General features: G+C 41.7%; 1 protein-coding gene across 2 annotated transcripts in view; it reads left to right on the top strand.

Moving 5' to 3' along the window:
* The window catches only part of ELK3 (ETS transcription factor ELK3), a 60491-nt gene that overhangs the window by 15170 nt on the left and 27026 nt on the right, over window positions 1-18295 (top strand). Inside the window, exon 2 of one of the 2 annotated variants that reach the window (XM_073327481.2) lies at window positions 11610-11818. In XM_073327481.2, the coding sequence (XP_073183582.1) occupies window positions 11612-11818 (207 nt within the window). In that variant the 5' untranslated portion in view covers window positions 11610-11611. Of the gene's footprint in view, window positions 1-11609; window positions 11819-16801; window positions 17007-18295 lie in introns of those variants that run through there. The other variant, XM_073327482.1, reaches the window with a different exon arrangement.

Below are 18295 nucleotides of genomic sequence, written 5' to 3'. Positions count from 1 at the left end.
CCCTTGGATTGCAACTTAGTGTATTGCCAACATGCAACAGATGTACACCATATGAGCAGCTGAAGGAAATATAAGGAGTCTGTATTAATTTTACATTTATCCCAAGGTGAATGTTTGGAACCATTATAGATTTATGCACTTCTGTTTATGGGTAAGCCTTAGAAATAGTTAAACACATTGTTTATTAAAGCCTTTAACAGGGAAGAAAAGGCCACATTCCTTCATGTTAAGGGCTTTATATTCCATTCTTGTTAAGGCTGCTTTTTGAGGCTTACCCTTTTGGGTGTCTCTACTCTGAAGACAGTCACATCATAGGGGTTCTGTCGTCACACCTCAGTGTGGCAAGGGACCAAGCCTGTGGAACTCATAGACATCTGCCTCAGTCCATCCCTCTCTACTTTTAAAAATCTATTGAAGATGTTGCTTTATCAGAAGTGTTTTTCTTCTGCAACTGCTAGTCCCCATGTATGTACCCTTCCTTTATAATTATGTAGATTTGTTATTTAATAATGTATTTGGAGTGGCTGTTGTCTATTTTGTGCTGTTTTAATTGTTTTTGTCTGATAAACTGTAGAGAGCCCAAGTGACTGGTGGTGATTTTTTTTTGGGGGGGGGGGGAGGAAGATGCTCTGTAAATTATTAAATTAAATTCTTATTACAAGATCCTACAAAAATAAAAGTTAAGGAAAAACTATTTAGTTGCTTATACATGAGTGGTGAAGCATGCTTATCTCATGTAACACTGCTGAGCACTGCAGGCAACAAAGCCTTGTGTCTTTTGACACACCCTTAAAACACCTTAATTGTGTGGCAGTATTACTGCTCTTCTGAAGCCATCTCAGAACTTCTGTGTTGGGTCAATCTTTAACTTTTTCTAATGTTTCCACTGGGTGGTGCTGCAGGAATTCCTACCTTTTGACTTGAATCTTTATTTCCCAGAAAGACACCTCTAAAATATAATAGAAGGAAGTCCTGATTTAGAAAGTTTTTGCAGTTTCAACACAATAGAAAAATTCTGAGGATGCTCTAGCAGGAAACCTTCCAGTTGCGGGATATGGAAAAATTACCAACACACTCACTATATTGTGTACAAAGAGTTCCCTAAAGTGCTGTGGGTGTGTACTGCAGCATAAGTTAGTTCTATTGCCATTTACCAGAGAAAGTTCTTCATCAAGTTAATACACGTATATTTACACGTTTACTTGCTAGCTTATTTTTTCAAGGTCAGTTAAATTAGTAGTAAGATCTCCTTTGCTGAATATTTGACAATTTCTACGTAAACAAACTAATATTTGTTTTTTCTTCATTTTGGCAGAAATACTAACTTTTCACTGACCACATCCTATTTGACATCCTTGAAACATAACTGTTGAGAAATATAATTTGAAGATTGACTCAGACTTTTGCCTTTTTCTTTTACAATGTTCCTGTGCAGCTGTTTGGATAGTACTCGCCACTTTCTTTAACCTCTCATGATCTATTGATTGTTACACAAACCAATATCAAGGGAAAAATGTAATGATTTTGCTAATTATTCTAGAAACACAACCTGTCTCAAAATCAACATCAGCTCAAATTTGCATCTGGAGTCGTGTGTAAAACAAATATACCTGATTAATTTTAATATTATCAAGAACAATATTTATTTTCCCTTTCACAACCAGCATGTTTCTTATGTTTGCAATTAAATTAAAAAAAAATTGGCATAAGCAAAGCATCTGAAAGTTGTTAACTTTCGATATAGATGTTCACCATTGCACTAGGTTTATAAATTGAAAATATATAGATAAGATAAATGAGCTAGAAATTACATTTGTCTGTATTTTTCTCTAAAAATATTGATTTATTTTAAGCGCTGTTAGTTACAATAAATTGAAAGATTTTGGTCATTTCAGTGAAAAATTAATTCTTTTTAAACTTGCATAATGATTTTTTTCCCCTGCTAGACATCGTCTTGTTTAAAAAATTTACTCAACTCTCTCATCATTTCTTGTATCCAGTAACTACATCAAAAAACAAAAGAACCTTATCAAAATAATGTAATTTAACAGCAAAATAGCCATGTTCTTTTGCAAGCTAATGCAGTCATCTTCTCAAGGGTTAAAACAAACCTGAGACACTTAGCAAAATAAAACCAGAGCTGCGATTACAAACTGGGACAGATGTAGGAGGCCAGGTTTCCTGTGGCCCATTTTCCAGTTTCCTGCCTGTAACCTGCAGAAATAGAGGAAGCTGAAAGCTAACGTGAATGAGAGACCTAACAATGCACAGCGTCACTCCGCTCAGAGAAACGTGCTCTTAGCCAGAATTAGGATACAAAGGCAATAAACACACAAAAAATATACCCTCTTTTTCCAGACCAGTTGAAAAGAAGAAAGACATCTGTTTAAAGAGAAATGCGTGTGCCTGCAAAACAAGTACTTTCCTGTATGAGACATAAATACGCGTGTGTGCATGGGAGGGTGAGAGGTGGCTGGGTGAGCGTGTGTAGTAGTTGTATGTTTTGCAGCTGCTCTGGTTGCAAAAGGATTTGGTAATTTCTTAATGTATTTAGTGAAATTAATTGCCCTGCTCTGGCTAGGCCTGTGTTTTAATCTTTTTCATGTACATATTTGACCACTGTTAGCCATTCCAAGCTTTGCAGACTTAACTGGCCTCTGATAGACTGTGCAGCCTCTGTGGTTTTCCATTCAACCTCCCTGACTAATCTGTTCACCCAGGTTCCATACCTTGATTTTTGCTTTCAGTCCCAGGCCGCAGTGGACTTTCTAAAGTCAGTAGCAGCTGCTTTTGACCTTAGTTGATATGCAGAATCATGTCCATGGACTTTAAAATTTACACGAATTCCTAGGGACTTACTAAAAAAGAAAAGGAGTACTTGTGGCACCTTAGAGACTAACCAATTTATTTGAGCATGAGCTTTCGTGAGCTACAGCTCACTTCATCGGATGCATGCCGTGGAAACTGTAGCAGACTTTATATATACACAGAGAATATGAAAAAATACCTCCCCCACCCCACTGTCCAGCTGGTAATAGCTTATCTAAAGTGATCACCAGGTGGGCCATTTCCAGCACAAATCCAGGTTTTCTCACCCTCCACCCCCCCACACAAATTCACTCTCCTGCTGGTGATAGCCCATCCAAAGTGACAACTCTTTACACAATGTGCATGATAATAAAGTTGGGCCATTTCCTGCACAAATCCAGGTTCTCTCACCCCCTCACCCCGCTCCCAAAAACCACACACACAAACTCAGTATCCTGCTGGTAATAGCTCATCCAAAGTGACCATTCTCCCTACAATGTGCATAATTAAGGTGGGCCATTTCCAGCACAAATCCAGGTTTTCTCACATCCCCCCCACCCCCATACACACACAAACTCACTCTCCTGCTGGTAATAGCTCATCAACAATAAATGCTGTTGTATCTCCTGAGCATTTCTGAGAATAGGCAGTTTGATAGGCATCTTTCATAATATTTATCAAAGTCCTGTCTGTGTACTCTAAAGTGGGTTCCCAATCACTGGCACATAGTGTCAGCATTGGTATTCTAGGCTCCTCTTTCCTATCTTAGTGGTGAACCTCAAGTTCGGGCCTCAGCGCTGTGCACCTATTCATTTCTCACTCAGTCTGGTAAATTGTGATAGTTGCTTGAGAAGTTTGTGGATCCCTGTTTTATACAGATTATTCCTTTGCCATAAAATATTCTATTTCCAAGTATAATTTTTTGGCAGCCAGTTGTTATACCAATAATTATTTTTATCAATGGAGATTGTGTTCATTGGGGGAAAATTTATTAGACTATTCAGCTCAACCTAATACTTCTAACATCACTGGGTGATTTTGTCCCTTCCACAACTGTACTACATCAGAAACCCCTACATGTAAAGAACATTAAGGTTGCAAAGTCAAACACTCAAAAGTTAAAAGAAAAGGAGTACTTGTGGCACCTTAGAGACGAATCAATTTATTTGAGCATAAGCTTTCATGAGCTACAGCTCACTTGCATCCGATGAAGTGAGCTGTAGCTCACGAAAGCTTATGCTCAAATAAATTGGTTAGTCTCTAAGGTGCCACAAATACTCCTTTTCTTTTTGAGAATACAGACTAACATGGCTGCTACTCTGAAACCACTGAAAAGTTAGGAATGCCAGAATTAAGGTTGCCAGTACAACCTTAATTCAGCCCCCTTGTGCATATGCATTATTATACATTCTTTAATTATTTGATCACATACAATATTTTCCACAGAGCCCCTGACTCATTCAGTGCACAGCATAGATGTTGTTCATTGAATAGTTACATGTCAGTATTTCTTTTTATACTCATCATTCAATGTGTGGCCGCAGGCATTATTTATTATACACTATTCAAACCTTGCACTGAGTAAAAAATTATTAATTTCTGGGTTTGCTGAGCAAAATTAAGAATTCCCATGGGAAATTCTGACATTTCAGCATTTGTTTTTTTCCCAAATTGGGACAAAAAGTGGATTTTTTTTTTTTGTGGAATGGAAATTTTCAAAATTTTGATTCAGAAATGTCAAAATAAAAATGTTTTGACATATTGAATTGAAAGTAAACATTGACATTGCCAAAGTCAAAATGTATCAAAATGCTTTTTTTCAAGTTAGTTCAATATTAAACTACATTGTCCCACAGTGGCTCATTGCTTCCTAGGAACTATAATTTGGGAGCTCGATGCCACCATTTCCCTATCTGGGCTAGGCTTCCTGGCTTGATGGCATCTTCCGTAATGCATGCAGAGCCATCTGACCATGATGCACCATGTTGGTCGATTGGGGGAAATCCACATTGCATTATGGGAAGGTGTAGTTCTCCGGGGAGTCCAGCCCATAGGAGAGAATGGGGGTCCCAAATAATGATTTGAAATGATTTGAAACAACATGTTTCGGCTTAGTTCAAAAACCAAAATATTCCAATTTGGGTCAAACCCACCCAAAATGAAATATTTCATTTAGATTTTCCTGACAGAAAATTGAAAATTTTCAGCAAAAATTTTGATTTTGCAGAAACTGCATTTTCTGTTGGAAAATCATTCTGACAGAGATTTCCAACCAGCTCTACTAATTTCCTCTGGCTTTTCTGTGGGGCTCTTATTGTAGCAAAATAGATTCTGCTTAATAGTAAACCTGTTAATAACAACATTCTGCCTGGAACCGATTCGGTCCAGTTGACTAGAATGTTAATTGGTCAGGATATTGGCGACAGGCATGCCAACTATTGACAACTCCTTTGTGGAAAGCCCAGGCCACCCAGAGGTTTACAGGGCTGCAGCCAGGGGAGGAAGCTCTGGTACATGTGGAACTCAGGCAGGTTGCAGGCAGGGCAGCCGGGAGGCTGGATGAGGTGGCTTTCCACAGGAAGCAGGGTGCTGGTGGCCATGGGGCTGCATTGTACCTCTCCCAGTGCTCTCCTTGTGCTAGGTTCCGCCCTGGCGCTGTGGGTCCAGGCTCAGCACATTCTAGTACCCCTGCTCCCTATAGAGAGCCCTGTCCACAGGCACGCTAGTGGGATTGCAGTCAGGGAAGTGCATGGACGTACCAAGCTTGGGCCTTCAGTGCCAGGGCAGAATGCAGCCTGGAGAGTGCAGGGAGAGGTGTTGTGCAGCTGTAATGCTTCCTTCCCTGGCTGCAGCCCCGCAAACCTGTCTGCGGTTGGTGCTCTGCATGTCCCAGCGCTTCCTTCCAGAGCCACAGCGCTGGAACGAAGCACTGGGATTTGCTGAGCACTGACTGCAGGGAGGTTTGCGGGGCTGCAGCCAGGGAAGGTATGTTCCTTGGCTGCAGCCCCACAAGGCGCCTTTTTGCTTATTGGCAACCGTCGATTAATAGCAACTTTTGACTCTCCACCGAGGGGTTGCTAGTATTTGGAATCTACTGTACTGTATCTTAATTCTTTACAAACATTAATGAAATCATCTTTGCAGCGCCTGAGAGGTGAAATGCTATTATGCTCATTTTACACGTGGCCACTGAGGGACAGAGACAGAAGCCAAAATTGACTAGAGGGGATGGACACCTATGCTTTGCCAGTAGATTTCACAGCTATTTGCTAGACAGCAAAGGAATGATTAGACTATTCCAGGTTCTGCGGGGGAGTGTTCTATGGGGATTACAGACCCTTTGGACTCTGTCACCCCCAGCCTTTCCCTGCCCTATCCCCTCCCCTGCTGCTATCCCCCTGCTGCTTTCCGCCTCTTCCACAGCTCCATATATTCTTCCTTAACCACGTCCTTGGAAACAGTTGACCCATTTTATTTAAAACTTTAAAAAAAATAATAATAAAATCAGCCCGAGGCAGATGGCCGGCATGGAAAATTTCAGCCTGTACAGTTTAAGTTTGTGGAAGTTACAAGCAACTGGAAACAGGGTTTTATAATGGAAACTGTTGGGCAACCTTAGCTATAGTTGTCACTACCTGTACCACCTATAATACATGCTCTTGGTCAGGACTGAAGGGTCAGGAATCTGCTGCAGCAAACACACTTCTATACCAGTTAAGGTCCAATTAAACTTTCCACTGATACAGAGAAGAGGATGTAGTCCAGCTCTAAAAGCAAAGAAAGGCACATTGTGGGTCTTAACTGTTCTAGTAATATGATTCATGTCATCATGATTGTGAAGGTTGTGTTGGTGTTTTCATAACCCCTTACCCTTCTTAATTTCTTCAATTGAAATTTTGTCTTCAAGATTTTAGCCCAGGAGATTTGTTTTACAAAAGTCTAAAACAGTTTAATATATTTTTAATTTCCCAGAGTGAAAGAAGTTGATGATTTCAGATGCTTTTTATCATTTCAAAGAGGCACCAGATGTAAACTGAAATTGTGCAGGATATTTCTTTATATTGTATATTATTAATTATAGGGGAGAAACTCAAATAAAAATGTCAGGTTTCAGAGTAGCAGCCGTGTTAGTCTGTATTCACAAAAAGAAAAGGAGGACTTGTGGCACCTTAGAGGCTAACCAATTTATTTGAGCATGAGCTTTCGTGAGCTACAGCTCACTTCATCGGATGCATTTATATGCTCAAATAAATTGGTTAGTCTCTAAGGTGCCACAAGTACTCCTTTTCTTCAAATAAAAATGTATTTTTAACAATATGGTTATGAGCCTGCTCCCTGTGTAATAAAATAAACAGATTTTTTAACTCCTTGGGCTAGTGTATATATGTGAGAGTCAGATGAATAGAGCTACATGATTAAGCAGAATGTCTTGGATAAATCCACCATGGAGGGCTAAATACTTATTTATCCAATAGACAGGGGTGAAAGTAATTTAAAGGACTTACCAGTACTCTGGAGTCCTGAGAGGGGGCGTGGCCTCAACTGGAAGAGGTGGGGCCGAGCCCTTTAAATCGCCCCCAGAGCTACCAGCTGCAGAAGCAGCTGGGAGCCCCAGGACTCAGAGGCGATTTAAAGGGCTCCGGCTGCCGCTACTACAGTGGAGCTCCGGGCCCTTTAAATCACCGCCGGAGCCCTGCTGCTGCAACCCTGGGCTCCAGCAGCTGGGAGTGCTTTAAAGGGCCTGGGGCTCCCCGCAGCAGCCGGAGCCCCTGGCCTTTAAAGCACCGCCGGAGCCCTGCTGCCACTACCCCTGGGGCTCTGGCAGTAGGGCTCTGGTGGCTCTTTAAAGGGCCAGGGGTTCCAGCCTCTGCGGGGAGCCCCAGGCCCTTTAAAGCGCTAGCCGGGGGAAGCCGGTCCAGTCCAGCACAGCGTATTGGCTCTTGCCAGTACGCCAGACCGGTCCAGACCGGACTGGCTTACTTTCACCTCTGCCAGTAGACTATATCTGTTTTAAAGGCACGTGATGTAACTTTAAATATCTGTATTTTTATATGTGTTTATACCCTTTTTCTTACCCTGCACTGGGTAAAAAAGGATTTGTATAAAAATACATAAAATTTGCATAAAAATATATGTAACCGAATAGATGCTGTGCCTTTAATTCTAAATATATGTTTTATATTTAACTTAACAACTGGTTTGTTGAAAAGACTGGGATGGCTCCCCATGACAACATGGACCTCTGCCCTCTGTCGTAGACTTTATTATTGTTACATTGCACATCTGGGAGTCGTCGGCTATGTATTCCTGCCTTTTGTGTTCAAATTGAATTTCCAAATGTAATGGATAAATGAGGCCTTTGCAGTCATAAGAAAAAGGACAAATTTGGAAAACCCCTTTTGGTGTGTGTGCTTTGAAATGATTTAGACCAAAGCAAATTCCCAATTTTATTTTGCCTCCCCCCTAAAAATATTCACTAAATTCTCCAGTATCTTTAGCTGACTCAGTAAATTAACTTTGGTGAAGAATAAATTATTTATTTTTGTCATTAAATATTCTACATGCAGTTTCATTTTGTTTATCATAGGACGTAGTGGATTGTTTTTCTAGTGAGTGAAAAGCAACAAACATTAATTAGCACCCTGATGTATATGAGTGAAGAGGAAAACCTAAAGTTCAGTGAACTGCTTATACAGGTACATACAGTCTCACATGGTTGAATAGCTAGAAGCCTTGTGCCACCTTGTGGCAGTCACACCAAACAGAACTGTACAGCTGTAAGCCCGATAAACACACTGGCTGCACCGTAGAATAATATTAGAACCTTAGTGATTTAGACCCTACTAATTTTGTTTTGGAGATAATTTCGTTTGCTGGACTTAGATGTAGACAATGGATACTCCTAAAAATCCAGTAAACTTGATATGCATCCGATGAAGTGAGCTGTAGCTCATGAAAGCTTATGCTCAAATAAATTGGTTAGTCTCTAAGGTGCCACAAGTACTCCTTTTCTTTTTGCGAATACAGACTAACACGGCTGCTACTCTGAAACTTGATAATACTGGAATTCTTATATCTGTATCAGATATGTGAAACAAGGTCAGAATTAAACAAGCAATTAAGCAAGTGCTAAAAAGAAAATAATATGGCATTAGTGGCTTTTCCACTCCTTTCCCCCCCTGATTTAGGGATAGCAACTAATTATTTATTTGGATACCTAGAGCAACAGTCACAAAAGCCTGAATGACTAGGCCTGATACTTATACCAATGGTTAGAGGTAATATTTACATGCTGAGACATTTCAGAATTACTGAAAATGAGAAAAACCCTGCTTATTTATTTTCTAGTTTAAAGGTCAATTGAAAATAAAATTTTGATTGTAAAAATAGCCTGACCTTCAATGTTAACAATCCTGAATCGTGATTTGTGTGTGCACACATATGGCAAATCAGAATATTGGCTCTCTGAAATGTCCTAGTTCTTCTGTTACTATATAAGCAATAGAAGAGAGGGTTTTATAAAAGGAAGTGGCTGTCTACACTGTGACACCCACAAAAATTAATATGCAGTAATTGAAGGTGTGAATTTGAAGTGGATTAGTTAAACTGTATTTAATCCCTGCATGATGCTTTTATTCAGAATTAAAGTGGCCTTGAATCACTTTCAGAGTGAGTTAAAGTAAACTGAATTAAGGCCACTTTAATTCTGGGATGTATTAGCAGGAGTGTTGTAAGCAAGACACGAGATGTAATTTTTCCAATCTACTCCGTGCTGGTTAGGCCTCAGGTGGAGTATTGTGTCCAGTTCTGGGCGCCACATTTCAGGAAAAATGTGGACAACTTGGAGAAAGTCAAGAAGAGCAACAAAAATGATTAAAGGTCTAGAACACATGACCTATGAGGGAAGATTGAAAAAATTGAGTTTGTTTAGTCTGGAAAAGAGAAGACTGAGAGGGGACATGATAACCGTTTTCAAGTACATACAAGGTTGTTACGAGGAGGAGGGAGAAGAATTGTTCTTAACCTCTGAGGATAGGACAAAAAGCAATGGGCTTAAATTACAGCAAGGGAGGTTTAGGTTGGACATTAGGAAAAACTTCCTAACTGTCAGGGTGGTTAAGCACTGGAATAAATTACCTAGGGAGGTTGTGGAATCTCCATCATTGGAGATTTTTAAGAGCAGGTTAGACAAACACCTGTCAGGAATGGTCTAAATCAGGGGTTTTCAAGCTTTTTCTTTCTGAGCCCGCACCCATCCCTCCCACAACATGCTATAAAAACTCCACAGCCCACCTGTGCCACAACAACTGTTTTTCTCCATGTAAAAGCCAGGGCGAGCATTAAGGGGCAGGAAGCAGGGCAATTTCCTGGGGCCCTACGCCACAGGGGAAACCGTAAAGCTACATTGCTCAGGCTTTGTCTTCAGCCCCAGGTGTTGGGGCTTGCGGCCACAGGCTGTGAGTCTAATGCCAGCCATGCTTGACGGATACCCTGGTTGAGAACCACTGGTCTAGATAATACTTAGTCCTACCGTGAGTGCCGGGGCCTGGACTAGATGACCTCTCGAAGTCCCTTCCAGTCCTATGATTCTATGAATGAGGGTGTTCAGACAGAAGTTTGATGTGGTTTAATTAATCCACTTCAAATTCACATTTTTAGTTAATTTGGATTATTTTCCTAAATCACTTTTTAAAATGGGATGTACTCTTCCAGCTGACTTAGGGCCCTTCTGAAATTTTTCTCCTAGCTGCCAGCTCCACCTGAGATACTGAAGGGCAAGATACTTCTTACATAACTGATGGAATGTTTAAGGTGAATCACTTTGGGGGAATTATTTTACACTTCCCAAGTGTGCTAGGCTCCTTACATTGCAGATAAAATGGTCCCTGCTCCAAAGAGCTGACAGTCCAAGTGCAGACATGATGCAACAAAGGAGGTGACAAAGCAGCAGAGAAAGAGGATTGGTGAGGAAGGAGAGGGATTACAGCAATACGATTATGCAGTCACTATGGTAAGGCAGGTCACCTCACAGCAGCATGTATGTTTAGTTAAATGAATAGAAAAATGAATTTAATTCCTGTCTCCCTTCTTGTGGTCCTTGCAATATCAGGAGGTTTTCCTGAAGAGAGGGTAGTACCCTGGGAGTGAATTCTGAGAGCAGGAACCAGCATAGAGATGGAAAAGCAGGCTGATGAAGTATCAAGACTGGCGTCATTAGTGGGGGAAAGGTGACAAAGATGCAGTGAGATTATGTAGGCAGAGGCAGAGTTACAGAGGGCATTGTAAATGAGGCTAAATTTAAACATGATGCAGTGGATATGGGGGAGACAGTAGAGGAGTTCAAAAAGGCAAGTGACCAGTCAGATTGATGGGCAAGAAGACTATTTTTAGAGGCCATGTTTTGTATGGATTGTAAAGGAGCAATGTTGGAACAAGAAAGCCAGAGAGAGGTGGTTGATGCAGGAATTGAAATGGGAAGTGCTAAGGGCCTGGAAATGACACGGGGTTTATATGAACCACATGTACAGTGTTTTACTTTCCCTTCACTCCGGTGTGTATGTTTTAGCAAAAATTAACGGGGGGAAAAAGAATGCTACAACTAGATTTGTGACGTGGGAGTGCCGGTCTTCTGTATTTTTGTGCTTAGAATTATTTTTTAGTGCCTTTCACCTTCCTTTGCCAAACTGTTTTTTAGCTGTGTAGAATGAATCCTACATGAAGATTAGGGCTGAGATGAACCTAGAGCTTAAATCTGTGCTACTGAATGCCTTTCACACAGTGTTGTCTTTTGTCCATTGTAGGTATGGAGAGTGCAATCACACTGTGGCAGTTCCTATTGCAATTGCTGCTGGATCAGAAACATGAGCACCTGATCTGTTGGACATCCAACGATGGGGAATTCAAGCTACTCAAAGCAGAAGAGGTGGCCAAGCTGTGGGGACTCAGAAAAAACAAAACTAATATGAATTATGACAAGCTGAGCAGAGCACTCCGATACTATTATGACAAGGTAAACATGGTTATTCTGAAGCAGATTAAGAAAACAGAAGCAAAACCGAATGGACTAATTGAGAGATGCAAATAATATTTTACCTTTATGTAGATGCTTTCATTCTTAAAGATCCCAAAACAAAATTTATAAATAGAGCACCATTGAAGGCAGCCACCTCTGGGTGGAGTGACAACTAATCGGCACTCAGTAAACCACTGCACAATACTAGAGTGAGGGAGGAGGAGAAATTTTGGCCAACACCCTCTGTAACTGTTGACAACAATGAAATGGCTGTTTATTATAAAGAGAGACTGGTGATCACAGCATATTTAGGACTTTCTCCAATGAAGATCAGTGATGGAGCGTAGCAATGCTGTAATTATAACAGTTATAATAGTGGCTTCACTGCCAGGCTAACTTTAAAAATGGTGAACACACACACACACACACACACACTCTCTCTCTCTCTCTCTCTCTCTCACTTTAAACATTGAGGTTAAGATTTTCAAAGCCAACTGAGGGACACACATGGTTGAGACACACATGAGGTTTTTGGGCAATAATTTAATAGTCTCACCCTATCATTTCTACAAAATGTTTTGAGTTTAAGAACTGCCAGTGACAGTGTGCAGTAAATGGCAAGTCATAAAGGGCATGATATAATGACCATTGAAATCAATGAGGGGAGGGTGTCTTTCAATTCACTTAATAGATTGGGCCCTAATTCTTTTGGTTTGCAATGCAATGAACATTAATCTCTTGAAACACTTTTAGAATGCCTGTGGCTATGCTATTGTACTGCACAGGAGTTTCATTGTAATTGTCCACTAATGAATGCCCACTTTTTCTTAAGTAGTATTTACATTTCATGTAAAAGCATCTTGTGAAACTCTGTGTTGATTTAAGTAATAAGCTAGATTACATGTTGGGTGTAATTTGGTTATAAAACAGACGTAAGTGGTAAAGTACTGCAGCATGCACCAATCTGACATTTTTATGGATGTGCAGAACAAGTGTAATTTACAACAAGAAAAGCAACTAACAGCAAGGTGCGTTGTTGTTGTTGTTGTTATTAGTATTATGTAACACCTGCGAGCCCCAGTCATAGCCCATTGTGCTATGCACTATACAAGCACAGAACAAAAAGACAGAGCTTTGTAAGATAAAACATGTATGAGCAGGTGGTGTTCTCACCCCATTCCAGGTAAAGCCTGCACAAGCTGCAGACTGTGAAACTTACTCCCATTCCCAATGTTATCTTTAGTGATCTCCCACATCACAATGACAGAGCATAAACCTCAGTCCAAGCTTCCTGCTCAAAGTCTAGCTGTTCCTAGGGTTTCTTGCACATTCTCTCTATCTCTGCCTCTCGTTCGCTCTGAACAGAGAGTCACATCCTCCTCTTCTATATTCTGGTAGAATTAACTATGTAAGATGAGTCAGCAGAATTTACATTGAAGCTTTATGCAAGGCTCTAACTTTTGATAAGAGGGTGGGTTAATAGAAGTGTAGGCGCCAACTCCCTTGGTGCTCTGGGGCTTGAGCACCCACGGGAAAAAAATAGTGGATGCTCTGCACGCACTGGTGGCCCTGCCGATGAGCTCTTCCCTCTCCCTCCCAGCATCTCCAGCCTGCGGTGGATCAGTTGTTCAGTGGCGGGCAGGAGGGGCTGGGGAGGGGAGGGGGCAGAGTGAGGGCGGGGGCGGAACGGTGGCAGGGCCCGGGGTGGAGCCTGTGAACAGAAGAGCTTTGCATCCATTTGCAGAATCCCAGAACCTTTCATTCTAGTATGACTACAGCTTTCCCAGCTTTACCAATCATGCTTTTCCTGCTAGTCCCCCATCACATATGAAATTATGCACTTATGACGTTTACTCCATGCACTTGCTCATATGTGCTTACTTACCAACTTACATCATTTACCTTCCTACTGGATTTGATCCAAAGATTTCTATGGATGTGGCATCCACTTACATACGACTTAGATTTTGCGCTTTGTATCTGTGCTGGAAATTCAGTGACCTTATTGAGTATAATACGTTCCGGTTGACAGCTGGTATGTATTTATGCTATTCTGTAGTGTATGTCAACATCCCCAGAGGTCAGCTTCACACAGAGAATGTAGGCATAGATTTGGCCCGGTGTTCTCACTGCTGATAATGTGCCAAAATATCTGCTGGGTAGCTTCATCTACGGATGTTTTTCAACCACTCTGTCAAAATGAAATCCTAAATAGAAACATCTTGGTTATTGTTACTTGGAGTTATTTAGAGCTTTTAAGATCAGACAGGCACAGTTTTAGCCTCTTTTTAAGGAGTTCTGAGCACTCACCGACTCAGGTAAGATCAATGGGAGCTAAAGATGTTCAGTACCTCTGAAAACCAGGCCACTTGAGTATATTGGGAAGGTCATAAGGTCAACATTAGGGGTAAATGGTGCCACAGAAAGTACTTTATTGGCCTTTCGGTTGGTGTCCAGTCTAGTCATCCACTATCTTGGGTTAAGTAAGATGTGGCAGCAGTAGACTAAAGTATGTGGAGATAAAGAATACAGAGGGTAACACCGAATTTGTATTTGATAAACTGAGTATAGCACAGGGATGAATGCTTGAGGGGAACTCTCATATGTGACGAGATACTAGAAAGATAAATTACAGGAGGACTTATTGCGCAGCACAACACTGGAGGCATTAAAATATCTAGTACAATTCCCCTATCTGGATGTTAGACCACTGTTTTTCCAGCTACTCTTGGATTACTATTAATTGTATTATTTCAGGATCATTGTTCTTTATATGACTAAATTATTGATTTTTACAGTGGGCTCATATTTATTATTCTTACTGTTTTGTACAATCTTTGCAAAAACAGGGTTAATGCTAATTTGTTTTTTTTTAAAAAGTATAGTTATGCTTATTGGTCTGTTCTCATCTTGATTTTCCAGGAGCTAAATGAGATGAGATTATACCCTGCAGTGACTAACACTAAAATTTAGCATGATTATGGTAGGTTTGCATGCTACACATGGCAGGATAAATTAGACTAATTTATTGCCGAATTGAGCTCAAATTATAGTTGTCCTTTATTATTTGTGTTACACTAACCCCTAGGGAGTCCCCCTTGTGTTAGGTGCTGTGCAAGCAGAGTTAACATAACATCCAAAAATCCAGTCACTGCACATGAAATCAAATTCTTTTCTATGTATTGAACAGGATTTGGTAGATTGATATTTTTGTTGTTGCCTAAACAAGAACTTTGAAAACTCATGGCAATCGGGAGAGGTCCCAGAAGACTGGAAAAAGGCTAATGTAGTGCCCATCTTTAAAAAAGGGAAGAAGGAGGATCCTGGGAACTACAGGACAGTCAGCCTCACCTCAGTCCCTGGAAAAATCACGGAGTAGGTCCTCAAGGAATCAATTCTGAAGCACTTAGAGGAGAGGAAAGTGATCAGGAACAGTCAGCATGGATTCACCAAGGGCAAGTCATGCCTTACTAATTGCCTTCTATGATGAGATAACTGGCTCTGTGGATGAGGGGAAAGCAGTGGACGTGTTGTTCCTTGACTTTAGCAAAGCTTTTGACACGGTCTCCCACAGTATTCTTGCCAGCAAGTTAAGAAAGTATGGGCTGGATGAATGGGCTATAAGGTGGATAGAAAGCTGGCTAGATTGTCGGGCTCAACGGGTAGTGATCAATGGCTCCATGTCTAGTTGGCAGCCAGTATCAAGTGGAGTGCCCCAAGGGTTGGTCCTCAGGCCGGTTTTGTTCAATATCTTCATTAATGATCTGGAGGATGACGTGGACTGCACCCTCAGAAAGTTTGCAGACAACACTAAACTGGGAGGAGTGGTAGATACGCTGGAGGGTAGGGATAGGATACAGAGGGACCTAGACAAATCAGAGGATTGGGCAAAAAGAAATCTGATGAGGTCCAACAAGGACAAGTGCAGAGTCCTACACTTGAGACGGAAGAATGCCATGCACCGCTACAGAGTAGGGACCGAATGGCTAGGCAGCAGTTCTGCAGAAAAGGACCTAGGGGTTACAGTGGACGAGAAGTTGGATATGAGTCAACAGTGTGCCGTTGTTGCCAAGAAGGCCAATGGCATTTTGGGATGTATAAGTAGGGGCATTGCCAGCAGATTGAGGGACGTGATCGTTCCCCTCTATTCGACATTGGTGAGGCCTCATCTGGAGTACTGTGTCCAGTTTTGGGCCCCACACTACAAGAAGGATGTGGAAAAATTGGAAAACGTCCAGTGGAGGGCAACAAAAATGATTAGGGGGCTGGAACACATGAGTTATGAGGAGAGGCTGAGGGAACTGGGATTGTTTAGTCTGCGGAAGAGAAGAATGAGGGGGGATTTGATAGCTGCTTTCAACTACCTGAAAGGGGGTTCCAAAGAAGATGGATCTAGACTGTTCTCAGTGGTAGCAGATGACAGAACAAGGAGTAATGGTCTCAAGTTGCAGTGGGGAGGTTTAGATTGGATATTAGGAAAAACTTTTTCACTAGGAGGGTGGTGAAACTCTGGAATGCGTTACCTAGGGAGGTGGTGGAATCTCCTTCCTCAGAAGTTTTAAGGTCAGGCTTGACAAAGCCCTGGCTGGGATGATTTAGTTGGGGATTGAATCATAGAATATCAGGGTTGGAAGGGACCTCAGGAGGTCATCTAGTCCAACCCCCTGCTCAAAGCAGGACCAATCCCCAATTTTTGCCCCAGATCCCTAAATGGCCCCCTCAAGGATTAGAACTCACAACCCTGGGATTAGCAGGCCAAGGTCCTGCTTTGAGGAGGGGGTTGGACTAGATGACCTCCTGAGGTCCCTTCCAACCCTGATATTCTAGGATTCTATGATTTGAAGGAGTTATCCATCTAACAGGCTATGAAACATCTTCACTGTAGGATTTTAAAGCCATAACTACTACGATAAAAAGATGTTAGGATTTCAGTGAGATGAAGTCAGGCCCATTTAAGTTTTCTCTTCTTAAGACCTTTTGAAGGCGGCTTGGAAAGCACAAAAGGATGAACAGAAGGATATTCTATTGTAGAAGGATATGATTTTCTAACCACTCAGCATGGTGAGTTCTCTCTCACTAAGTACTAAAAGGCTCCTGCTCAGCGTGGGAAATTCACATCATTATCGGACTCCAACCTCTTGGTTTATAAACTTGACTAGGATCAATGCACACAGAGTACCTGCTGGTGAGTGAACCATTTGTGTCTGTCTTCTGCTGAATAAAGCCAATGGTTTAATACAGTAAGTGGCTGAATTTATGCTGTTTGAAAATAAGAGACAAATCATTTCTCCTTGCTAATGCTCTCTCTCCAAATCCTTTTTTCTCCAAGTGAAATATAATGCCTCTTTATGTGACAGTGCCCCTTCACTTGCATCCCTTCCCCTCTTGTGTGTCTTTCTTCATGGCATTTGCAGCTTGTCATCTTTTCAGTCAGTCCATCCTCCCTTTGTTGCTTGCTGTCTGCTATGTATTTTCTCTTTCCAAATGCTTTAACTCAGCACTTCCAGGAGGACTGTGTGTACCTCCTATGTGCCTCTTTCAGGATGCTGATATAATGTCATCAGCAGGGTTTGAACCCTGGACCAAAACCATGGGCTACTGCTATTTGAATTAAAGGAGTAACTCTGTTAGCTGGTAGCAACAGAGAGACTTCTCTGTGTGGGCTAGCCAGAGGTTAGCAGGTGATATGTACTGTGTTTTGTTATGCTCATTCAAAAGCAGTGGGGAAAGGTAGACTGCTGGCAGGAAGCAGAAGAGGCAGGGTAGCCTGCTGCAGAGTTTGAAGAACTAGTAATTCTGGATATGCAATTTCAGTTTTTCAGGGGAAAATGAAAGGTCAATCAGGAATGGATTAAATGTTAACGAACCAGAGGAGGGGCAAGTACCAAACACCTTTTCTCCCCATACTTACTCTGGCCCATGTTTCCTTCTCCCATGCTGCATAGCACAGAAGGGGAAAATATATGGTAAGAGCCCCTGTGGGGCCATGTGGAGGGAAAACGTGGCTACATGGGATGCTTTGCTGAGTTCTGCAAAACACGATGGGCAGTACTGTTGCCAACCTTCCAGGATTGTCCTGGAGTCTCCAAGAATTAAAGATTAAGTCATGTGATGAAACCTCCAGCAGTACATCCAGTCCAACCAAAATTGGCAACCTAGTGGGCAGGGCCAGAGCTGGGGAGGAGCCACACTAAGCAGTTTGCACTTCTCCCCCAGACTGTGGCTGATTTGTTGGATAAATTGGCGGAAGTTAGTGCCTTTTGTTAGTGCATTAACGACTGCTGTGTGCTCTGTGACTCTGCTCTGTACTGGTACCCAATGCTAGCTTGAGCACTGGATCTGCTGTGTTGCCATGGCTGCGAAGTGGCTGCAGGAGGGTTCAGAGTGGGAGCTGCTGGGCATAATCTGCAGGGCTTGAGACCAGCATCCCTTTATCTGGAGGGGCTTTTCAGTATCTGCCCACTCTCAACCCTG

Source organism: Lepidochelys kempii, chromosome 1, assembly GCF_965140285.1.
Source record: "Lepidochelys kempii isolate rLepKem1 chromosome 1, rLepKem1.hap1, whole genome shotgun sequence".
NCBI classification, from domain to species: domain Eukaryota; kingdom Metazoa; phylum Chordata; order Testudines; family Cheloniidae; genus Lepidochelys; species Lepidochelys kempii.
The sequence above is the reverse complement of the archived record's forward strand: the minus strand, read 5'-3'. Positions and strand labels throughout refer to the sequence as shown.